General features: G+C 34.9%; 1 protein-coding gene across 22 annotated transcripts; it reads right to left on the reverse strand.

Annotated features, from left to right (window-relative positions):
- Positions 1-295: 295 nt before the first annotated feature.
- LOC139976502 (uncharacterized) lies at positions 296-10,742 on the reverse strand. 22 transcript variants are annotated; one of them, XM_071985309.1, is made up of 17 exons: positions 10,611-10,742; positions 9,207-9,278; positions 8,735-8,818; positions 7,892-7,975; positions 7,513-7,584; positions 7,032-7,115; positions 6,606-6,677; positions 5,754-5,825; positions 5,273-5,356; positions 4,894-4,965; positions 4,413-4,496; positions 3,986-4,057; positions 3,131-3,202; positions 2,650-2,733; positions 2,271-2,342; positions 1,794-1,877; positions 296-634 (listed from the first exon to the last, which is right to left on the reverse strand). In XM_071985309.1, exons 1-17 carry the CDS (start codon positions 10,674-10,676, stop codon positions 611-613), a joined length of 1,254 nt encoding a protein of 417 aa, XP_071841410.1. In that variant the 5' UTR covers positions 10,677-10,742; the 3' UTR covers positions 296-610. The 22 variants fall into 22 exon arrangements, with proteins under 22 accessions (XP_071841410.1, XP_071841415.1, XP_071841411.1 ...); XM_071985314.1 differs by lacking the exon at positions 7,032-7,115; XM_071985310.1 differs by lacking the exon at positions 5,754-5,825.
- Positions 10,743-14,194: the final 3,452 nt, after the last annotated feature.

A 14,194-nucleotide genomic window follows, 5' to 3' on the forward strand; every position in this document is an offset into this window, starting at 1 on the left:
GTATGCTTTATCATCTTGTTGCGGATATTATGTGCTAGCTCCGTATAAATATTTCAAGAATATATTAATGTAACGAATGCAATCTATATCTGAACTTATTTTCCATCTTGTGCAGAATTATTGTCAAAGCACAAAGAGAGGAATTATGTAGACTTATGGTAAGCAAGAGTTAGACTTTCGACACACGATAAGAAAACAAAAAGAAAGAGAAGAATTGAGAGGCCAAATTGAAAAGTGAACTTTTATTAAGATCAGTATAAACAAATTAGAGTAATCAGGGTACCGTTTTTTCCCCCTCTAATCACCAGGTATGTTACTTTTACTTAAGTGGGCACATTCCAATTAATCAAATTAATTGATGCCAATATCCTAATGTTAAACGGATGTTTGAATGCGTGAAATTGTTAATAGTTGTGAAAGGGATACGAACATTTTGTCCCAATACAATTCATAACAAGGAGTAATTTTGTTATACTGTCAAAACATGCACCAATGCGTTGACTCGGTGGGTATTAGTTCACTTTATACATTTTTCTTTTAGAAGACGGCTACTCCCTTTCATGTCTCAGACAGAAGGTTAATCTGCTTCTCGCTTTCCATCAAAAAAGATCTATCTCCAACCAGCTTCCTTTTCCTGTTAATGAATACATGATAACAAAAAAAAATTTCATATTAACTAATCCATTAATAAAGCAAAGCACATAAAGAAATACAACATTCTTATTTTAATTATGTTAGTTTTGGGGGAATTTTGAAACAGTATCTAGCAGACCTGCATCACTGCTATCATATTGCTGGGCAATGGTTTTGTCTTTCAAAAGAAAATAAGGGAAGAAACTTAAAAGTATTTTGCGCAGTTGCATGTAGAAATTATATTTGGTTAAACCTTGATTAGCTATGAGCTCGTCACTTAATTTAAAAACAAATTCAAGTCCTTGTATTAATTTGTAAACTGTTACAAAGAACAAGTGCTACGTCAAGATACATTATTGTCAAACACCATAGGTTTGTTATGGTTTGTTTCAAATAAAATTTGGTACCTTTAAGTTAATCAAAATTATTCAAACTGCAAGTGTTAGATTATGTTGACTCAGCGAATACATTTCAAAATACGACTAATTGTGATGACAGTGTTAGACAGGATAAAGTATATCTAGAAAGAATAGCTATCAAAACTTTAGCTTAAATTTTGGTGCTTGAAACAATTAGCTTAATAATTTCTTTTAAGCAGTTTTATCTTTATTACAACAGATAAGTCATCAAGACCTTCATCAGCTCCATCGAAAATAATCATTTCCCAACCGTTCTCATGCAGCATCTCAGCACCATGTGCTTTCTTCTAATGTAATGGAACGAGAAATGGGGGGGGGGGGGGGATCTGATTATTTTCAATACCTAAGTATCGCTGTAATATAAATAATTTCATTAATATACCACAAAAACCTGAAAAGATGAAGTGAGAGATTTATTAAGTTTGGTCTAATGATATGACACATTCAAAAATAATATTTTAACGGAACGGTACAAAATTGAAGTGAGTGACAGGATTACTATACACTGCAGACAGAAGCCATTGCATTAAAACACATTGTTGATTGAGAGACCGAGTTGGAAAAGTTATTCTCAATATTATGACCAAAGCAAGAGTATATGATTCACGTAAAAACGAACAAATGCATCGAATAAGCCATCGGAAAGCCACAAAACATAGGAACACACACACACAAAAAACGACAAGTAATAATAACCAATCCCTTTCATCATTTAACTCGTGCAGTCTTAATAACCGTTACCTCAAGGTCTTCATCTGCTTCTCGTTTGCCTCCAAAGATGATCTTTTTCCAACCTTTCTTATTCAAGTCCTCGGCTTCGTTCTCCTGGTCAGAAAGATACAAGTGGTTACTTTTGTTGAAATAAATTGGTATTAGAATTGAAGCAGTTAAAAAGTTATATTACTTTCTCCCTTTCACAGTCTTACAAGTCAGGACATTTTTCGAAATTTAATGGGGTTACACAAATTGCAACACAGCGGTACAGGTTAGCATTCAAACATAGACAGGAATTACACCATAGGTGTCAGCTCTTAAAACAATTTAAGAAGCAATGTCCAGAATAATATACAGTGATTATATTTCACGACATAATCAGAAATGATTGTTAACAGTAAGTAGATTAAATAAAGACAAAACATGTTTACTGAATATTTTAGATTTTTCATGAATAAATAGATTCACGTGAAGTTATTGTATGTTAAACATAAAGGACCATACCTCTAGGCCTCGCTTTCCTCCCCATAGGATCTTTCTCCAGCCCTTTTCGTCCAAGTCCTCAGTTTCTCTCTCCTTGTACGTAAAATAGAAAGAAAACGTCATAGTTGCCTTACTTTTGTAATAATCTCCCAAAACAAATTACTATATGCAACATTGCCCAGTGATCATAACAAACCAACTGCTCTTTATGTGAACAGGGTCCCGTGGTATTTTGGTGCCATACAACTTTGAAAGTAATTTCGGACTTGAAATGAAAGCGAATACACCTCTGCATGGGCAGCATTTGGCATGTTTCATGTAGTTACACTTCGTATAAATACCTCAGTATATTTTCTAAATGAACTTATCATTTACATATGACATTTGTAATAATCATTACCTCAAGGTCTTCATCTGCTTCTCGCTTTCCTCCGAAGATGATCTTTTTCCAGCCTTTCTCATTCAAGTCCTCGGCTTCGTTCTCCTGGTCAGAAAGATACAATTGGTTTGCTTTCGTTGATATTAATTGGTATATAGATTTGACGCAGTTAACGGTTATTTACTTTCTCCCTTTCACATTCTTACAAGTCAGGACATTTCTCGATATTTAATGTGGTTACACAGTTTGTAACACAGTGGTACAGTGTATCATTAAAACATAGACAGAATTTACAATATATATGTGTCAGCTCCTGAAACAGATTAAGAAGCAATGTCCAGAATAATATACAGTGATTATATTTCACGACATCATTAAAATGATTGTTAACAGTATCGGATTAGATTAAGTAAGCCAAACATGTTTGATAAACATTTCAGATTATTCATGAATAAATAGATTCACGTGAAGTTATTGTATGTTTAAACATAAAGGACCATACCTCTAGGCCTCGCTTTCCTCCGAAAATCTTTTTCCACCAGCCCTTTTTGTCCAAATCCTCAGATTCCCTCTCCTTGTACGTGAAATACAAAGAAAACGTCATAGTTGCAGTACCCTTGTAATAATTTTCCAATATTTATACAAAATATAGCAAGTGATAATGCCAAACCCCTTCCTTTCTGTATACAGGGTCCCGTGGAATTTTGGTGCCATACAATTTTGAAAGTAGTTTAAGAATTAAAATGAAAGCAACTATACCTCTGCATGGGCAGCATTTGACATGATTCATGTAGTTACACTTTATATAAATACTGTATCTCCGTTTATTTACTAAATTTGATTATCATCTAACTCTAACAGTCGTAATAACCATTTCCTCAAGATCTTTATCTGCTTTTCGCTTTCCTCCAAAAATGATCTTTTTCCAACCTTTCTCATTCAAGTCCTTAATTGGCTTCGTTCTCCTGGTCAGAAAGATACAATTGGTTACTTTTGTTGAAATAAACTGGTATTAGAATTGAAGCAGTTAAACAGTTATATTACTTTCTCCCTTTCACAGTCTAAAAAGTCAAGACATTTTTTGAAATTTAATGGGGTTACACAAATTGCAACACAGCGGTACAGGTTAGCATTCAAACATAGACAGGAATTACACCATGGTGTAAGCTCTTAAAACAATTTAAGAAGCAATGTCCAGAATAATATACAGTGATTGTATTTCACGACATAATCAGAAATGATTGTTAACAGTAAGTAGATTAAATAAAGACAAAACATGTTTGCTGAATATTTTAGATTTTTCATCAATAAATAGATTCACGTGAAGTTATTGTGTGTTAAACATAAAGGACCATACCTCTAGGCCTCGCTTTCCTCCGAAAATCTTTTTCCACCAGCCCTTTTTGTCCAAATCCTCAAATTCCCTCTCCTTGTACGTGAAATACAAAGAAAACGTCATAGTTGCAGTACCCTTGTAATAATTTTCCAATATTTATACAAAATATAGCAAGTGATAATGCCAAACCCCTTCCTTTCTGTATACAGGGTCCCGTGGAATTTTGGTGCCATACAATTTTGAAAGGTAGTTTAAGACTTAAAATGAAAGCAAATACACCTCACAATTTTGAAAGTAGTTTAAGACTTAAAATGAAAGCAAATACACCTCTGTATGGGCAGCATTTGGCAAGATTCATGTAGTTACACTTTATATAAATACTGTACCTCCGTTTATGTTTACTAAATTTGATTATCATTCTATCTCTAACAGTCGTAATAACTATTACCTCAAGGTCTTCATCTGCTTCTCGTTTTCCTCCGAAAATGATCTTTTTCCAGCCTTTCTCATTCAAGTCTTCGGCTTCGTTCTCCTGGTCGGAAAGATACAATTGTTACATTTGTTGAAATTAATTGATATTAGAATTTAAGCAGTGAAACAGTAATCTTATTTTCTCCCTTTCACATTCTTACAAGTCAGGAAATTTCTCCATATTTAATGGGATTACACAGTTTGGCACACAGTGGTCCAACCCAGTGATGCATTCAAACATAGACAGAAATTACAACATTGGTGTCAGCTCTTAAAACAATTTAAGAAGCAATGTCCAGGATAATATACAGTGACTACATCTCACGACATCATCAGAAATGATTGTTAACAGTAAGAAGATTTCATAAAGACAAACCATGATTGATTAACATTTCAGATTGTTCATGAATAAATAGATTCACGTGAATTTATTGTATGTTAAACATAAAGGACCATACCTCTAGGCCTCGTTTTCCTCCCCATAGGATCTTTCTCCAGCCCTTTTCGTCCAAGTCCTCAGTTTCTCTCTCCTTGTACGTAAAATAGAAAGAAAACGTCATAGTTGCCTTACTTTTGTAATAATCTCCCAAAACAAATTACTATATGCAACATTGCCCAGTGATCATAACAAACCAACTGCTCTTTATGTGAACAGGGTCCCGTGGTATTTTGGTGCCATACAACTTTGAAAGTAATTTCGGACTTGAAATGAAAGCGAATACACCTCTGCATGGGCAGCATTTGGCATGTTTCATGTAGTTACACTTCGTATAAATACCTCAGTATATTTTCTAAATGAACTTATCATTTACATATGACATTTGTAATAATCATTACCTCAAGGTCTTCATCTGCTTCTCGCTTTCCTCCGAAGATGATCTTTTTCCAGCCTTTCTCATTCAAGTCCTCGGCTTCGTTCTCCTGGTCAGAAAGATACAATTGGTTTGCTTTCGTTGATATTAATTGGTATATAGATTTGACGCAGTTAACGGTTATATACTTTCTCCCTTTCACATTCTTACAAGTCAGGACATTTCTCGATATTTAATGTGGTTACACAGTTTGTAACACAGTGGTACAGTGTATCATTGAAACATAGACAGAATTTACAATATATATGTGTCAGCTCCTGAAACAGATTAAGAAGCAATGTCCAGAATAATATACAGTGATTATATTTCACGACATCATCAAAATGATTGTTAACAGTATATGATTAGATTAAGTAAGCCAAACATGTTTGATGAACATTTCAGATTATTCATGAATAAATAGATTCACGTAAAGTTATTGTATGTTTAAACATAAAGGACCATACCTCTAGGCCTCGCTTTCCTCCGAAAATCTTTTTCCACCAGCCCTTTTTGTCCAAATCCTCAGATTCACTCTCCTTGTACGTGAAATACAAAGAAAACGTCATAGTTGCAGTACCCTTGTAATAATTTTGCATTATTTATACAAAATATACCAAGTGATAATGCCAAACCCCTTTCTTCTGTATACAGGGTCCCGTGGAATTTTGGTGCCATACAATTTTGAAAGTAGTTTAAGAATTAAAATGAAAACTACACCTCTGCATGGGCAGCATTTGACATGATTCATGTAGTTACACTTTATATAAATACTGTATCTCCGTTTATTTACTAAATTTGATTATCATCTAACTCTAACAGTCGTAATAACCATTTCCTCAAGATCTTTATCTGCTTTTCGCTTTCCTCCAAAAATGATCTTTTTCCAACCTTTCTCATTCAAGTCCTTAATTGGCTTCGTTCTCTTGGTCAGAAAGATACAATTGGTTACTTTTGTTGAAATAAACTGGTATTAGAATTGAAGCAGTTAAACAGTTATATTACTTTCTCCCTTTCACAGTCTAAAAAGTCAAGACATTTTCCGAAATTTAATGGGGTTACACAAATTGCAACACAGCGGTACAGGTTAGCATTCAAACATAGACAGGAATTACACCATGGTGTAAGCTCTTAAAACAATTTAAGAAGCAAATGTCCAGAATAATATACAGTGATTGTATTTCACGACATAATCAGAAATGATTGTTAACAGTAAGTAGATTAAATAAAGACAAAACATGTTTGCTGAATATTTTAGATTTTTCATCCATAAATAGATTCACGTGAAGTTATTGTGTGTTAAACATAAAGGACCATACCTCTAGGCCTCGCTTTCCTCCGAAAATCTTTTTCCACCAGCCCTTTTTGTCCAAATCCTCAGATTCCCTCTCCTTGTACGTGAAATACAAAGAAAACGTCATAGTTGCAGTACCCTTGTAATAATTTTGCAATATTTATACAAACTATAGCAAGTGATAATGCCAAACCCTTTCCTTTCTGTATACAGGGTCCCGTGGAATTTTGGTGCCATACAATTTTGAAAGTAGTTTAAGACTTAAAATGAAAGCAAATACACCTCACAATTTTGAAAGTAGTTTAAGACTTAAAATGAAAGCAAATACACTTCTGTATGGGCAGCATTTGGCAAGATTCATGTAGTTACACTTTATATAAATACTGTACCTCCGTTTATGTTTACTAAATTTGATTATCATTCTATCTCTAACAGTCGTAATAACTATTACCTCAAGGTCTTCATCTGCTTCTCGTTTTCCTCCGAAAATGATCTTTTTCCAGCCTTTCTCATTCAAGTCTTCGGCTTCGTTCTCCTGGTCGGAAAGATACAATTGTTACATTTGTTGAAATTAATTGATATTAGAATTTAAGCAGTGAAACAGTAATCTTATTTTCTCCCTTTCACATTCTTACAAGTCAAGAAATTTCTCCATATTTAATGGGATTACACAGTTTGGCACACAGTGATCCAACCCAGTGATGCATTCAAACATAGACAGAAATTACAACATTGGTGTCAGCTCTTAAAACAATTTAAGAAGCAATGTCCAGGATAATATACAATGACTATATTTCACGACATCATCAGAAATGATTGTTAACAGTAAGAAGATTTCATAAAGACAAACCATGATTGATTAACATTTCAGATTGTTCATGAATAAATAGATTCACGTGAAGTTATTGTATGTTAAACATAAAGGACCATACCTCTAGGCCTCGCTTTCCTCCCCATAGGATCTTTCTCCAGCCCTTTTCGTCCAAGTCCTCAGTTTCTCTCTCCTTGTACGTAAAATAGAAAGAAAACGTCATAGTTGCCTTACTTTTGTAATAATCTCCCAAAACAAATTACTATATGCAACATTGCCCAGTGATCATAACAAACCAACTGCTCTTTATGTGAACAGGGTCCCGTGGTATTTTGGTGCCATACAACTTTGAAAGTAATTTCGGACTTGAAATGAAAGCGAATACACCTCTGCATGGGCAGCATTTGGCATGTTTCATGTAGTTACACTTCGTATAAATACCTCAGTATATTTTCTAAATGAACTTATCATTTACATATGACATTTGTAATAATCATTACCTCAAGGTCTTCATCTGCTTCTCGCTTTCCTCCGAAGATGATCTTTTTCCAGCCTTTCTCATTCAAGTCCTCGGCTTCGTTCTCCTGGTCAGAAAGATACAATTGGTTTGCTTTCGTTGATATTAATTGGTATATAGATTTGACGCAGTTAACGGTTATATACTTTCTCCCTTTCACATTCTTACAAGTCAGGACATTTCTCGATATTTAATGTGGTTACACAGTTTGTAACACAGTGGTACAGTGTATCATTAAAACATAGACAGAATTTACAATATATATGTGTCAGCTCCTGAAACAGATTAAGAAGCAATGTCCAGAATAATATACAGTGATTATATATCACGACATCATCAAAATGATTGTTAACAGTATATGATTAGATTAAGTAAGCCAAACATGTTTGATGAACATTTCAGATTATTTATGAATAAATAGATTCACGTGAAGTTATTGTATGTTTAAACATAAAGGACCATATCTCTAGGCCTCGCTTTCCTCCGAAAATAATCTTTTTCCAGCCTTTTTCGTCCAAGTCCTCAGTTTCTCTTTCCTTGTACGTGAAATACAAAGAAAACGTTATAGTTTCCTTACCCTTGTAATAATTTTCCAATATTAATACACAATACATAGACAATTGATAATACCAAACCATTTCCTTTGTATATACAGGGTCCCGTTGTAATTTGGTGCCATACAACTTTGAAAGTAATTTAAGAATTAAAATGAAGCGAATACACCTCTGCATGGGCAGTATTTGCCATGATTCATATAATAACACTTCACTAAATTATTCACTAAATTAACATATCATCTATCTCAAACAGTCGTAATAACCGTTACCCCAAGGTCTTCATCTGCTTCTCGTTTTCCTCCGAAGATGATCTTTTTCCAGCCTTTCTCATTCAAGTCCTCGGCTTCGTTCTCCTTGTCGGAAAGATACAATTGTTACATTTCTTGAAATTAATTGGTATTAGAATTTAAGCAGTTATCTTATTTTCTCCCTTTCACATTCTTACAAGTCAAGGAATTTCTCCATATTTAATGGGATTACACAGTTGGCGCACAGTGGTCCAACCCAGTGATGCATTCAAACATGGACAGAAATTACAACATAGGTGTCAGCTCTTAAAACAATTTAAGAAGCAATGTCCAGAATAATATACAGTGACTATATTTCACGACATCATCAGAAATGATTGTTAACAGTAAGAAGATTTAATAAAGACAAAACATGATTGATGAACATTTCAGATTATTCATGAATAAATAGGTTCACGTGAAGTTATTGTATGTTAAACATAAAGGACCATACCTCTAGGCCTCGCTTTCCTCCGAAAATTATCTTTCTCCAGCCCTTTTCGTCCAAGTCCTCAGTTTCTTTCTCCTGATAAGTACGAAGGAAAACGCCATAGTTACCTGACGTTTGTAATATGTTACCAGTATAATATGTATATATGTATGAATAAACCTCCCGGTTTTTGGTTACTAACACAACTCACACAAAGCATAGTCGAACTTTAGCCATATACTATTTTAAATAGTGTTTAATCATAGACTGAAAATGTAAACACTATACACGACTGTTCTTATGACTTCCACCGAACCTAAACACTCTTTAGGTATGAATTGACGAAGGTCATACATCCACAGCGACTCGGCATGATCCACACCACGTGTTTCATGCACAATATTTTCTTTAGCCGTAGACCTAATGTTAGTGTAGTAATTATGCCGTAGTCCAAAAACAGAACAAAATTTGTTGTTCCATGTTTCAATCGCTCTTTTTTGGCATTGACTGTTGTAGGATCCCAATTGTACCAAAGCAATAGGTCACAAAATATGAATTATGTCAAAACGAGTTAGAAGAGTCACACGGCAAAACATCATAAGTTGAACCCATTTATATTAAGGCACTGTGCAACCAAAGCCTACATGCGATTGATGACTATGAATATCAACACGCTACGTGATATCAGTATGGTGACGTTAGCTACCGGAGATATAGCTTATGATGCTATCACGTTTAGTGTGACACTTATGTAATATACAATGACCTAGGAAGAAAATGTAGTCGGATTACTGCTATTCCGGCTCGATTCGAACGATACACCAATACTAGCATTCTTCGATAGGGGTAGGCTAATCAATATTTTACGAATGACTCTAGGTTCTTAGATTTATTCGCAATGGGTTTTTTCGACTACAAAACTTAAAAACAATTAAATAATGTGATAATGACACACTTATCTGACAATGTCAATGTTCAATCATAAATATATAATCATAAATAATTCGTAAGAATAGGGTATATAATATTATAATAGCAGCATGAAAAGTCTATATTTCCACGAAATATGTAAAAATTGTGTTATTCAATCCCCCAATTCGATAAAAAGCCGAAATAAAATGTCGATATTTCAAGATAAAAGCTTGCAATTTCTATATAAACATCTTTACAACTTTCGACATAAAACGGTAACATTTCGACATATATGGTCAATATTCCGAGATTTCATAAATGTCGATAATTTGCGATGAAACAGTTGCATCTTAAAGGCAAAAAGGCAAAACCTCGATCTATAAAACTTTCGAATCGAAAATTGAAGAAAAAATCAAAATAAGTAGGAATGCCAACATTAGGAGAAATACAGTTTTGCCCCACCCCGCCACATTTCTTGATGGCTCTAAGCCACTGGTGATGATAAGGCAAACTTACCAAGCTGGCGGCAAAAACAGCCAAGAATGCACTGAAGCACAACAGGATCAAGAATGATAACTTCATTTTGTTCGATGAAATTCTCAAGGTGTTGCCAGATACAAAACGTTGTCAGCAGATCTGGTGAACGAGTGCACGAATTAAAGTTTCTGCAACTTATAAAAACTTTTGAAACCACCAGCAAAATTGAGTCTCTAACGTTACCATGAAAGGTCAATTGACCGATAGTATCAATGATGGTACAATTAAGGGTAACGTAATACTTTATGCATCTTTTATTACATCACTTGACCTGAATCAGATGGACCCTATGCCTTTCGTTTTAATACAGGTTAAAATGTTGAAAAAAAAATTGAAAAAATTATAAAATGGTCGTGGAACCCCTCACTGGTCATATACACTTTCCCTGCACATGCTGTTAATGGAAGTAGAAATTTACCATGATAATTTTATTGTTCTTAAACAGTAAATTGTTCTATAATAATTATTTATAAGTGACCGTGATAGACCAAAATCTTAAAATTGTCGTTTGCTGAGTGAGCAATTTTAGGCTTAGAAGGGACATTGAACATTTTTCGACGATATTTCTAAACTTCTACTTTAAATTTGTCAACATTTCAAAATTGTTTGATAGTTTTATACCATTTTAATATTCCAAACCATTCAGTCTGCCTTTCCTATCACTCTCCTATCTATTCTTCCTTTGCTCTATGCATAGGCATTTAAAGAATGGTGAATTAATGTTTTGGAAAACTTGCTAAATACCGTTAAATTGTCATTTACTGATTCACTGCAGTTATCAATCAATCAATCATAATTAATTGATTACATTCCCATTTGTTTTATCCTCTAACAATTTTCTTTTGACAATAAAGAATATATCTTTAACCTTAACTGTCGTATTAAGTTACTTTTTTATGCCTTTTACTTCAATATCTACTTGGCTTGACAAATCAAGTTACGATCTTCAGAGTTCTTGTGTTTACAAGGACACTCTACTCTAGGGTACTCTAACGCGGATTATTGACCACTTCTACTGATGACTTCAACCTTGAGTCACTTCACTTAACTTTTTCAAAGTTCAAACTGGCCATCCATGAAATAATTACCCATAGTTCCACTTACCAGTGGGGAAGGAAGGGGATTAGGGTTATACGGTACTGCAAAACCCCATGCACTGCATGCTTTCTCTCCATACACCAACCTATTAAGACCTATTACAAAGTGCACTTTATCAAGACAAACGTGACTGTTCTTTCAAGTTTTTGCTTGTTTGTTGTTGTTGTTGTTTTGCCGATATTTGATGCTGTCAAAGTCATATCCATGTAAAAAGACAAGTGGAATCAAATTTGAAATACAGTTTTAAGTAAACTCGTTGCAGATAGCTCACATGGTTCTGCCCCCCGTAACGTCGCACATTATGTTCCCCGAACCTAAAGAGAATCGAGTGAATTATTATTACGTGTAGATTATGTAATACGCTGATTTTGAGGATAATTAGTAAATATGTATGTGTTGTCTATACATACAGTAGGGTAACATATGTCACGGTCAAGGAATAGCTATTACCAATCGGCTATATAGGCAATGGCAGTCCTTACGTCATCTATCTCTCGTGTCGAAGCTATCTGGTAACCGTGACTACGTTTATTAGATATAAAATTATGTCTGGAAGCTGCGTGCTAGGGGTAAAGAAGTAATAGTAATGCCATAGGTGAGAAACCTCTGCCTATGTTAATCGGTATGTACATTTATATACATTTTCATAAATACCCTTTACAAATATTGTACAATGAAGTGTGTTATGGTATATTCCTCTATGTATCTTGAACCCGCGGGCTCATCAAACAAAGTGACCAGATAATTACGACTCGCACACACACACACACAACTTAATTCCCTTTTATGACGTCAGATAACATGATAAAATGTAACTTTAAACTTTACTTCGGCAAGAATAAATGGTGATCCGTTTCATTATTGTTGTTGATTGTTGATTAGAAACTATTAGAACATTTTTTATGGATTTTCTGTGCACTGTTGGACAGTGAAGAGTGTAGTGTTGGACAATGAACGTTATGTGTATTGTGAAGCAGTGGACAGTAAAACGTGCATTGTTAGACAAATAGCAGTGAACTGTAGAACTGTGTACTATAGGACAATGAATAGTGTTCTGTAGGACAGTGAACAGTGTTTTGTATACTGTAGGACAGTGAACAGTGTGATGTGTACTGTATGACAGTGAACTGGAGTGTACTGTTGGATAGTGAACAGTGTACTGTTGGATAATACACCACAAAATGGAACTTTACGTCAAGAGGTTCGAAGAATGATCTTGATAACTACCATGGAATTACTTTCCCTACCTGTCTTTGAAAACTCTCCCCATCAGTTTTAAACGAACGTATTGTGAATTATCTCAAATGCACTAGTGATGAGCAAGCCGAGTTTAGAAGTAATTACTCCACGCCTTACGAGTAACCCTCTTAGATTTAGAGAAAATGATTTCAGGCGCGTAGCCAAGGGGGGGGGCGAAGGGGGCAGCCGCCCCCCCCTTGAGCATATTTTTAATTTTTTTTTAAATGTTTTTATGATATCGCTAGTATTTTCGAAAGAGAAAATGCTAAGATGCAACCTACAGGGCCTGGGAAGTGCCATTTCCAGCGATCTGGGAGGCATTGTCAGCCAAAATTTTCTTGTACGCTTCGCGCCAATCATGATGGCGCTACGCTTAGATAGTTTACAATGCCGAATCTACATTTTCGCCCCTCCCTTGGCAAATTCCTGGCTAAGCGCCTGAATGATTTAGTGTCACAATAGTGTACTTTAGTAATATTATTCAGAAGATTTTTATAGCGGTAAATGAATAGGACACTTTTTCCAGTTGGGTGAAAAGCCAGGAAGTACTGCCCGTCTTTGGTGCGCCTAGTGTGCCATTTGTCATTAAATCGATATATGTAAAATTAAATTGACATATGTGAATGACTACACAAGCCTATAGCTAGATATTGGCATTGGCAATAAGCCAAGCTGTCCGGTTAGGTCATTGTAGGCTTGCACAACCAATTAAAATGCATATCAAAAAACTGCTGGATCTTCCATGGTCATGGTTACCAATTTTGGCATTGAAGCAAATCTTAATAAAATAAACGCTGTGAAGATACCGTTTAGCTATTCTAATTTCAACTGTTTGGATTATGGGTCTATTAATATGCATATAAACTTTAGTCATAGCACGAAAACTGACATATTACATTTTATTTCGACACATTTCTTCCAATCAGAACGCTAGGAAACAATATGTGACAGTGGTCTTCCAATGAGAGCACGAGAAACCGACATATATGTCAATTTTATATGACATATGTTGATTTCTACCAATCAGAGCACAAGCAAACAACAGGTCCCACTGGTCGTCCAGTCAGCGCACGAGAAACTTACATATGGCAATCTGTACTTGAACTTCAGCCTCTGAAGAAGATCCTGCTAGGATTGAAACGTGAAGCCCACGTACTTTTACACATATCTCAATTTAATTCGATATACATCAATTTCAGGACTTATGGCACACTAGGCGCAGCGTA

This window comes from Apostichopus japonicus, chromosome 11, assembly GCF_037975245.1.
Source record: "Apostichopus japonicus isolate 1M-3 chromosome 11, ASM3797524v1, whole genome shotgun sequence".
In the NCBI taxonomy this organism is placed as follows: Eukaryota; Metazoa; Echinodermata; class Holothuroidea; order Aspidochirotida; family Stichopodidae; genus Apostichopus; species Apostichopus japonicus.

Excerpts from the sequence above, each read along its gene's own strand:
- LOC139976502 (XM_071985309.1), bottom strand. The coding sequence starts at position 10,676 with ATGAAGTTATCATTCTTGATCCTGTTGTGCTTCAGTGCATTCTTGGCT. Across the intron at positions 8,819-9,206 it reads GAGGAAAGCGAGGCCTAGAG|GAGAACGAAGCCGAGGACTT; the intron begins GTATGGTCCTTT and ends CTTTCCGACAAG. Across the intron at positions 2,734-3,130 it reads GAGGAAAGCGAGGCCTAGAG|GAGAACGAAGCCGAGGACTT; the intron begins GTATGGTCCTTT and ends CTTTCTGACCAG.